The 11,285-nt window shown below is 36.4% G+C and overlaps 1 protein-coding gene across 8 annotated transcripts; it reads left to right on the top strand.

Moving 5' to 3' along the window:
* The first annotated feature begins 1,084 nt into the window (after positions 1–1,084).
* LOC117162076 (uncharacterized) lies at positions 1,085–10,813 on the top strand. 8 transcript variants are annotated; one of them, XM_076627381.1, is made up of 5 exons: positions 1,085–1,931; positions 2,439–2,637; positions 4,730–6,002; positions 7,065–7,232; positions 8,178–10,813. In XM_076627381.1, exon 5 carries the CDS (start codon positions 8,965–8,967, stop codon positions 10,321–10,323), a length of 1,359 nt encoding a protein of 452 aa, XP_076483496.1. In that variant the 5' UTR covers positions 1,085–1,931; positions 2,439–2,637; positions 4,730–6,002; positions 7,065–7,232; positions 8,178–8,964; the 3' UTR covers positions 10,324–10,813. The 8 variants fall into 8 exon arrangements, with proteins under 8 accessions (XP_076483496.1, XP_076483497.1, XP_076483498.1 ...); XM_076627382.1 differs by having other exon boundaries at positions 2,436–2,637; XM_076627383.1 differs by having other exon boundaries at positions 1,086–1,462.
* The last annotated feature ends 472 nt before the right edge of the window (positions 10,814–11,285 follow it).

Genomic DNA, 11,285 nt, shown 5'->3' with positions numbered 1-11,285 from the left:
ACAAGTTCCTGTGGTTCACAATACTTGAAATATATATAATGTTACCAGCGTGGAAATTGTCTTGGAAACTTGGAAAATCTTTCAAGAGGAACAACATTGCTAACTGAGATTCGAGAAAGGAAAGGTAAGTAAATCCTTGCTTCTACTTAGAGCTTTTTTATTTACTTCTGACGAGTAAAGTACTGTTATTAAAATTTGATTAAAAGTATCAAGAATGTCGAGATATAAACAACCATTTGTGGAAAGGTCAGGAGAAGCAGAATTATCGAATAAACGTTATATAACTCTTAGTGATTAAGTAAGAGAAGAGAAACGAGAAAAAAGTCTTTTATCTAGATCTTAATAAAGTATACTATATTTATCTAATTGTATACTTAAATTTATCGATCAATTATGAACATGTAATAACATTTATTTCTTTCAACTACTAATTTATCGATCAATTATGAACATGTAATAACATTTATTTCTTTCAACTACTAATTTTTAAATCATCTGCTGTTCGGTTAATTGAAGGATGTCGGCTTTCTGTAGAAGTATTTCATATTTATTATTTAATTATGAATAAGGAAAAAACATACAAAATATAGTTTTTAAACGGTTTATTATTTATAAAGAGAAACTTTGACTCGGGATATATATACTATATATATACTATTTACTTACAATTTTTTTTTTAAGACTTCAAAGTCGAAACAAGCACAGGAAATTTCCAAGCTGGTTAACAGAAACTTGAATGAGACAAAAATAACCTTTAGATATCTATATGTTCTTCTTCCCCCCTGTTACTTCCACGTAACTCTTATCCTATTGGTGGAACTGTGCTGATATGTGAAATTATGACTACATAAAAACATCCGGAAAGACTCATTGAATGATTTTATAGTTTAAGGTTAATAAATTTCCATAAATTAAAGTTGAAAATTTATGAGAACATGTTTTCTGTAACAAAACTTAGTAAAAACAAACTAGTAAGGTTTATAGATTCTTTAATGATTATGTATGTATTCATAAACTAGTTCGATAAACATCGTTCGATAAAACGTCGAACAACACACAATATTGAAGCGCGAAATTTCAAATTCAAGGAAAGATAAATAACAAATATTGCGAACAAATGATATTAAATTTACAATAATCTCATGTAAGAAAAAATAAAAGGGATAAAAGTAGTACAGAAGATAGAAAAATCTATAAAACTGGTGGCTGGGAAATAGAAAATATATAAATTTATGTTATTAGAGTTTAGTACTTCTGTCGATCAATGTGTTACGACCGTTCGCGGAGAGACGCAGTCGCAGTAGCGAGAGGCGTAAATTCTCGCTATGATTCGGTGAATCGGCGCCGCGAAGTAGTCGTTCCCCTGTTTCGGTTAAGATAAGAGGTGGTTAAATGAATATGACACAGTATAGTAAGTTATATTTCACCGTTTATTCCAACAACTTATAAGGCAGTTACGCTGGTGCGTATGTACGAGATTTTTTTTTTTTATTTATTTGTTGAAATTACAATCAATTCTCGCGTTGAGAATATGTACGAGATGAATGAGTGACTGATCTGTGGGTGTGTCCTACCCGGTGGAAGGATATTGACCGTTCGAAGGATGTGAAATCAGAACTGTCTTGGGAGACGATGCTGTCTCGGAGGAAAGCTAAGGATGGGTGTGTCTAGCGCACGGGACCATCGGATTTGTTGGTGACGATTTTAGTTAGGAGAGTGAAGGAAGTGGCTTCGTTGTTAATTGATTAACGAAGGGTCTTAACCGCCCTCGAGAGAAAGTGGTTAGTGGGAGGAAAGTTGCAGCATACGTGAGAAAAACTAACTTTCCCTTGTCCAGTCGGGGTAGACAATAGTCTTTAGAAATTCTTCAGAAACAGACGTTTGTTTGGTTTGAAGGATCTTTTCTAGGAAATCTATGAGATTTATGGAAGGTACTTGAAACTATGGAGGATACGCTGCGAGTATCCGGTGACATCTGGTTGCCATATTGCTCGTGGTGCGACGTAACAAAATGGAATAGAAAGATTATACCACAGACGAAATTATACTTTATACTTTATTATACTTTATACTTTATTATTACATTACATCAATTGACATCTTTGGAATTACAACGATTCGATACACATTTTAACGTTTTAAACGTTTTAACGTTTAACATTCTAACATTCAGTTAGAACTTTGTATTGATTAGAGATATTGTAATGACCAGAAATATCGATACATATATCAATACTTTTACCTCGAAATTCGTAGATTCGTACTCTTCATTGTCCATACAAATTGTGTCATATATGTCCAAACCAAATTTAATTTCCAATTTAAAACCAAAATTCTTTTTCGAAAATGGCACTTCCAATTCTTCTTATTCTCACTATTTAATTGCTAGCCGTATCAAGTAACAACGAAAAAAATAATAATATCTAAACGTTAAGCAGGTCCATATTTTTGGGGATACAATTAAAAAAGTAAATCGTCGGTGGAATATTGTTTCACCTATCAAGAATTTTGGAAGATATAATTAGAAATGTACAACCTGGGTAGAAAATTGTACTCCTTATCGAGCATTTTTGAAAATATAATTGAGAAAGTGGAATCTGGATAGAAAATTGTTTTACCTACGAAGCATTATAAAAAGTAAGTTTAATAAAACTATACCTTGGATATTTCATATATTTTTTCATATTATACGCATTCGTTAAAATTTTACACTCCCAAACATCCTGCTATACTTGCACAAAAAAGCGCAGTCTAGTAATATCCCCCTCACTGCTCCTCGCATTTTCTTTCTAATCATCTCTCGTTCGCTTTTCCTGATATTATTCTCAGCGTAAGTTCAGAGTGGCGGTTTTTAAACTCAGGAACGCGCGGCTGTTCGTTAAATGAAATATCAAACGTAAGAATTGCCGCAGTCTTAACGCGAGATAATTCATTTCGTGGCACAGAGCGCACGTCGTTGAATATTAATTCATATCTCGTATAAGTTGCGAATAAAAAAAGCAGGTAAAAGAGGACAAAAATCCGATAATTACCGCGAATCTTTACGCAATTTCAAGAAATACAAAAGAAATTTGTTTGTAAGCATGCTACTAAGTATTATTAGAAGTACTGTACTTTCGATATTTTACATATTCTTGCATATTTTCTACATTTTTCTGTATTTTTGTATCCTTAAACTTTCCGTAAACGCGTAAACGTCTGCGCTCTGACAATGACAAGGAAGATTCTACTGATAAAAATAAAGCATCGAATTTCACCGAACTCTTAGAAATGTAATTCTCAGATCACATAAATTAAAAAGAAAGAACAAAAGAAAATACAAATATATATATATATACATACGTAGCCACAAATCAATTTGAATCACGACAGATAAAATAGGTAGCAATAATGTCTCCACGAACATTATCATAATTTATTGGAATTTACATAAAAGCCAAAGAATGCGATTGTTTCAATGACACGGCGTTTTGTCGAGTTAGATAAATATGAACTGTGTGTTTGAACAAGTGTTCGGTCGTGTTTCACGCGACGAAAAAGGAAATCACAAGACAAGGTGTCGCCTCGTTGGAAGCAACAAATCGCAATACGAGGGTGGAAATTGGGTGACACCGGGAGGATTACGAGGGATGAGAAATCTGTCGAGAGCGTGAAAGGTTCGCGGTCACCGGGTTTCTCCAGTTCTGTCGCTTTTAACGCCGAGTTCTTCCGCTTCGAGGATAGAAGCTGCGAAATATCGAGGCCATTGTCCAAAGATTTTCAAGAATATCCGATGCAACGTCTTGAAATTTACGAGAGCAAGTCTGATAAATTCTTATCTCTGGTCCATTCGTGGCCAATTTTTTAATACCCTCGTAACTTGTAACGACAAATAAAAATATCGGTACAGGCCAATTTTTTTTTGGATAAAATCTTGTGTGAATTTACAAAAAATACGATTCTTCGTTTAATTTTTTTCCCTTATTGTCTTTACATATTTGGAGTTTAAACGCGTTATAAGTACGTTATTTTTTTTTAACATGATTACGTAGAATTCTTATTCTGAATAAATTATTTGTTTCCGCTTCATAACTGTTTCTAAATTACAGTGCATTTAATCTTGAAATGCACAGTAACATTTTATACTTTTTACGTTCTAAGGAATTTTCAGGATCGGTTAAAAATTAAATTACAGTAATGGTAATACTCAATATTAATGTCAGACGTGGATACTTCACTGTTTTGTATAATAATTTGTTATCTTGGCATCGATCAAGGTATTTAATATACAAAGCGTACAGATTAATAAGAATTTTAATTAATCCTTCTTCTATAGTATTCACCGTTCTTTTCGAGCTCGTACCATTTCAAATAGACTTTCGAATAGATTTCAAAGATTTGTCTGTTCAAATAAAACGCGATCTTTTTTATTTCCCTATCAGTCGTCCCGTTACTGTTCCGTTGTTTCCAACAGATTGCAGATTCGTTTAAAAAACATTTGTAACGAAAAACAAACCCACTCGCAGAAATGTTATTCAATATCGCATTTATAACTTTCATAGACATCCTCCTCTCATTGCTATCATTGTAAACAGATTGAAACTTCGTTTGCAAACACTCGCGATTAAAAAAAAAAAAAGAAGAATTAATCTTAAACAATTTTATCTTGTGTTCCATTTATAATTTTCATAATTGTCTTCCCGACGTTGTATCATTTTAAATGGCTTTTTTCTATCCATCTATGTTGCAGCGAGATCAACGGTCCTAATTACTAAATTGCACGATGTGTTCATACAAATTCACTTTTTATGAACGCGATGAAACGAAATGAAACCTAAGTAGAGATTTGTTTTCTCATCAAGTATAACGAGTTTTATACTTTGGATAGATTGCCTCGTTGTGAGAAGGTCTTAATCGTTTATAATTGCGATTAAGTAATTGCAATAAGTCATATTTTTAAGAAACGTTCTCACATGCTGTCACACACTCTAATTAGAAAAGGATCATGAAACATTCGGTTTATGATATTATTTGTTTGTAAATCTTCCTGCTTCCGGAAACTTTTTTAAATATGAAAATATTTATATACAAAATTAAATATTTTTTTCAATATCAACACTTCTTGCGTTTATGTTGTCCTAGTCAGAATTATATTATTTCGTGTATCCTGTTGCTTTTTATATGATAGTCCTCCCGTTGGCCGCGGATTCGTTATCAAGCCTGAGGCCCTCGTCACTAGTGTCACTATCGACAATAAAGGTACCCCACGCGCGACCGGACGATGAAGAACTTCAACGCAGAACCGCTACCTCCCGCGAGCCCTCCCCGGGAGGGCGCCTCGAGCTCGGACTCGGAGATTCAGACTCGACATATATATTATTATATATATTATATATACTATTATATCTATATAATATATGTATTTATATCTATAAATATACGTATAAATATATCTATTTAAAAAAATAAAGTTGACCTTCATATATCGCCAATAATATCGCGTGCGTAAAAAGAAACTGATTACATTTAATTCTTTTTTTACATTTATTTATTTTTTATTATTATTTTTTTCACAACTAATTACATTCAATTATTACATTTACATACATTTAATTATTATTTTTTTCATAATTATATCTCGTTTGAAATATTTTTCGACATAATTAATTGTTTCAAAAACACATACTCCAGCCTTCTAAATGATTTATTTTGCGTATTATACGAATTATTCCATCTATAAATAAATTGTTCTCTATACACACAAACACGCACACAGTCTGTTAATTACACGAGTTAATTGTATCATTTTTCTCGATAAGTTGACAGAGCAAGGAAAATGAGCGACGAACCTACCTACAAACTAATCTACTTCAATGCCGGTGGTCGTGCCGAACATATACGGTACATATTTGCATATACTGGCATCGAGTATACCGACGAGAGGATCCCCGAAGAACTCTGGCCTGAATAAAAGGATTGTAAGCGTGAAGAATCGATTTTTACTATCATTGTTCAACTCTCAGGTATCTACCATTTACTCAAACTTTTCTGTATATAAAACTTTCGTTTCACGTGCAGGCTAAACTTACTTAAAGTAAAATTTCATACGGAATAAAGTCGAACTTTTCATTAAGTTTTGCTTCCGTAATATCGTGTTTATCGAATACCAACTTAATTCACTTACGATTCTCGAATTTTTGTGTTGCAATCTTTATTGTTTTCAATGAATCGAAGCATTTCGAATATTTTGAGAAAACCATAAATAGGTGACTTAAAATAGGAATACAAAAATACTTCTACGTTTCTCGTTAATTTAAAAACTTTTTAGGACTTGTCGGAAGAAAAGGATAAAAAATTGAAATCAGTTCGGAAATGAACAAGAACATAGCTAAAAAGTCGAAAGAACAAAGCAGATATAAAATTCGATCTTCCGTTGCGACATTTCTATCGTAAATAGTATAATAAAAGTTTTACGCAGCATAGTCTTCGATATAATCTTATATGTCGCTTGCAGATAGAGAAACCAAAAATCAACGTAAGTCTGTAAATCAATCCTGTCGGTGTAAAACACAAAATTACGTTCGCAAGAGACATTCGATTTATATTCCTTGCATTTCAATTTTCATTACAAGAACCGTGTACATTTTCTAATATTTTTTCCGTGTCTGGTATTATGCGACGTGAATTTTTTATTCGCAGTTGTAAGTCCACTATCATTGCATAAGGTCTTCCCGCAAAACGATACTGATCGTTCCTCGTACATTCAGTACACCGCATCAGACAGATTCGTTCCTTTCCGTGAGAATTACAAATTTTATACTCGATCTTTTATCCTTGATTTTAAAAACTTTAGGTTCTTCCCAACAGTCAAAAACACGCGATACCCTGTCCATCGTAATCGTAAGAAAAGAAAAAAAGGAGAAAGAAGACATTTCTGTATTTCTTTACTAGGCCATGTTGATTAAAACCGAAATGATTTCGATTCATCTATTCACAAGAACGCAACGGCCTCGGAAGCTGTGTTGTGATTTCCTATCGATCGTTTCCCTCTACACAGTGTTCATATGAGCCATGTTTATTCTTAGCAATGCCTTATAAAATGCTGCCTGTGCTGGAGATAGACGGGAAACCGGTAGCGCAGAGTAACGCTGTGGCGCGATACTTGGCGAAGAAGTACGATTTAATGGGAAGGAACGAATGGGATGCGATGATATGCGACGTGCTCGTCGATACTCTTGGAGATTTGAAGCAAGGTGAGTAACTGATGAGATGACTTTGCATTTGTCTCACCACAGAGACAGACGTTCAAGAATTCATTGTGAAAAGACGAGTACAAACAATATACGTATGTCTTTCCGTTAAGCGAATGTTACAGTTTGTTTGCAAAAGTCAGTTTTTAGATTATAGAATCGTAGATAGAATTTAGAGGATAGAAACTTTTAGTAGTCACTTTTAGTTTAGTAAAGTCTTATCGACAATAAGCAGACTACGTTATGATACAACGATTCCAACTGAAGATTTCTATCGACATCACGAATTCGATGGCTTCCAAATTTTCTTCTCTGCAATCTCAGACGCTCAACTCGAAAGAATCTTTTAGATCCCCCGACAAACACTCGACTCAGGTTATCTATTATCGTAATCTTCCTACGGGATTTTTTTTAACTGCGTTGCGTTAACGAATAACGGGATAACATCACGTTTCTCTCAACGCCTTTCAACGTTCTACAACTTTTATTCTTTGCAAATCCCTGTCTCTATATGATAAACGCTGGTTATCCGCGGAATTTACGATTTCAATTTCTTTAACGAGATATTTATCATATTACACAATTCCTGTAAATGTATTTGTAATTATATCGCCGAAGAATTGTATTTAATTAAGCTATGAAGTTGTGGAATCGTGAGAAGGATTATTTTTATAGAACTGTCTAATTTCCATTCGACATTGATTCAGGATACACATTACTCTTTTTTACATAATACCAGTTTTGTCATTTTTAATTAACAAATACCTCCAAAGGTTGAAGTTTCTAAAATTATCCATTAAATTCTGACAATAAAATAAAAATCCAAATTCTTCCTAAAAAGCTAGTGATCTTTAGTTAAGAGTTCGATTTTTCACATTTTTCAAGGTAAATTAAAAAAATTGTTTAATAGAGGAGGTACAAAATAAATGTATACAAACCTTTTTTCAGACGACATGGGCGGACTTCGTGTTTGCAGCGGCCCTTGAAAATTTCGAGTATATGTTTGGGGCATCAGCTTTGGATAAATATCCAGCTCTTCGAGCATTGAAGAGAAGGATTCATAGAATACCGGCTATTTCTGATTGGCTGATTAGGCGCCCATACACAAACAGCTAAAAAGCTAAAAACGTGTGGAAAAAAGATGACCAGTACACCAGTATATATATATGTAGTATCGTGGACGAAAGGCCTAAGAAATATCGGGCGAACTATGAACAATGTCGCGAGAGCCGAGGCGCCGTCGGGCCCATCAATGTGTCATCGGTTTTTTCAAGTGCATAGTTTCGTGGAAAAGACCTACGTGACCCTGGCTACGAGCGTCTGCAAAACACGTGTGCGGTGGGCCTAGGAAAAAGGCAATAGAATGCGACAACGGCCAGAGTGTGAGTCGAGAAACAGAGTGTGAGTCGAGGAGCCGAGTGCGAGTTGAGCGGAGACAGAGTTTGCGAGTGGCGTTGCCGAGAGAGTGTTGATTGCGTTTTGGTAAAAGTCGAGTCGCTATCTAGTTATTTAGTTGCGCTGTTTTCTGTACATTGTCTGATTAACATCTCTATTGTCCACTCCTTGTAAATACATTATATCACGATATTACATATTTTTGGGGGCTCGTCCGGGATTGGACAAGACAGAAAACGAAACGGTTTAACAGAGCTATTCGAGTTAGTTGTGAATTTACCGGTACGCGGTGCGGTAAAAGACGATATCGTTGACTGTTTAAGTTTGTGTAGTGTGAAAAATGGCAAACGTTGGGGACGAACGATTGTCGGGTGAAGAGGGTTCGACGCTGGAGGAGCTGAGGAGTAAGCTCGCGCGAATGAACCTCCCTATATCGGGTGCGAGGTCAGTGCTAATTGCAAGGCTGAATCGGGCGTGTAAGGCTGGACAATCGTATCCTAAGGGATCGACGGGCGGTGAAGAGCTAACCGGTCAACGAGATTTAGGAAACGTACAGAGAGCTGAGCGTGATTGTAACGAAGATGAAGATGTTGAGAAAATGAATACGAAGGAGTTGAAGGAGCGCCTCACTAGTTTGGGTTTAAAAACGACGGGAAGAAAAGTAGAATTACGCGCACGGCTACAAGCGGCCATGGATGGTAACGACATATCGTCGGAAGAAGAAAGCGACGACGAAAGTGAGGATGAAGATGACAAGAAAAACGCAAGAGGATACAAGAGAGATACGCGAAGGGTGTATCAGGACCGTGATGAATATTGTCGAAGGGCATGTGTTGGTTCGACACTGAGTTTTAGAGACGTCGGAGATGCATTAGAGTCGTTTAGTGGCGACAAAGGTGAAAATGTCGAACGATGGTTCGAGTCGTTCGAGGAAGTCGCTGATACGTGCATGTGGTCGGATGGGCAGAAGGCAGTCTACGCCAGGAAGCTGCTGAAGGGATCAGCGAAAATATTTGCGAGCTTCGAGTGTCATGCTAGGACTTGGCATGAGTTGAAGAGGGGGCTAGTGAAAGAATTTTCGAGGAAAGTCAACAGTAGGCAAGTACATCAGAAACTTGAAGAAACAAAAAAGGAGAGTGATGAAGCATGTTTGGCTTACATGTACCGCATGCTCGAAATAGCCAGCCATGTGGACATAGAGGAGGAAGCAAAGGTGGAATACATCGTGGATGGAATAATAGACGACGAGAACAATAAGGCTGTATTGTACGGCGCTACGTCAATCAAAGAGTTGAGGAAGAGGTTAGTAATGTACGAAGAGCAGAAGAGTCGCAGAGCAAAGTCGATTGTGAAGTCGACTAAAACCCAGAAGAACGGGAAGCCCAGTCAATCTGTAGATGCAATGAAGAAAAGAAGATGCTTCATTTGCGGTAGTGAGGATCATCTAAGTGTTAAGTGTCCGGAGGGGGGAGAAGGTGTTAGGTGTTCCGAGTGCAGCGGATTTGGACATATTGCAGCGAGGTGTACGGCACGACCGAAAGAGACTTGCGTAGTGTCAAGATCCGAAAAGGGGAAGTATGTGAAGGAAGTAATCGCAGGAATTAAGCTTCTATTCTCTGAAATTACTCTCAAATCTCAGAGTCAACCCTTCAAATTCTCCACACTGGATCTTCGATTCTTAATATTTGTAATATCGTAGAATAGCTTTGATTGGAGATCGGCTGAAATTAGAATACACCGTGTACGTCGTCTTTCGTGGTTTGTTTACATCCAAGAGCGCCTAGTAACAGTGACGCGAGAAAAGATAAGCAGCGTCAAAACAGAAGTACGGTTCCACATTTCAAGGAGTGGCAATCGAGAGGCCAGAGTATGTGAGCCGAAAAGTGTGCGTGTGTGTGTGTGTGAGAGGACGAGAGCAAGAGCGAGCACGACCGAGCAGGAGTGTATTGGCGAAGATCAGAGCTAATTGAGTCGTCGAAGAGTAGAGTCGTGAGAATTGATAGAGTTGTTAGAGAGAGAGAGTGTGTGTGTTAGATTCGTTGTGACAAGAGTGATCAAATAACTGTAAAGTTATTTGATATAGATACGAGTATTGCATTTAGTTTCCGTTAAATAAATATCGTTCTCTGTCCAATTTATATTTGTATATTCAATTTAATATTAATAAATTGTAAGTAATCGGAAAAAAATTTCTATCCTTATTTTCCGATATTACATATTTGAAGCATAAATTAAAAATCGACACATTGACTACTTCAAAGAAATTAGCCCGAACGAGACATAACTCGTTCATCGTGGTTTTCGCGCGAAGTAAATATGCGGTTTCTCAATCGTTGTGAGATTCCAACGACGTTAATTCTGTCGAAACGGCGACGCGCGACGACGATCGCACGTTCTGTTGCTAGCGAGTGCTTGCAAATCGCGACGATATCGAGCGTAAAGACTAAGCGCAAAAATGGAGGACACTCGGTGGGGAATTGGAAATGCTCGATGACGAAAGGTATTTCAAGGTGTAATTACATCCACATCCAATTGGATCGCACCTTCGTTCGGTTGCTAGGTCAACAATCTTCGATGTTATTCAAATAATGCAACGGCTGGAGCAGCCGGTAGCGAGTCGTAAAAGTTTCAATAAAACACGTTCCTGCTAGTGAACGTATG

This window comes from Bombus vancouverensis, unplaced genomic scaffold (assembly GCF_051014615.1).
Source record: "Bombus vancouverensis nearcticus unplaced genomic scaffold, iyBomVanc1_principal scaffold0062, whole genome shotgun sequence".
Lineage (NCBI taxonomy): Eukaryota > Metazoa > Arthropoda > Insecta > Hymenoptera > Apidae > Bombus > Bombus vancouverensis.
This window is presented reverse-complemented; position numbering and strand designations above follow the sequence as displayed.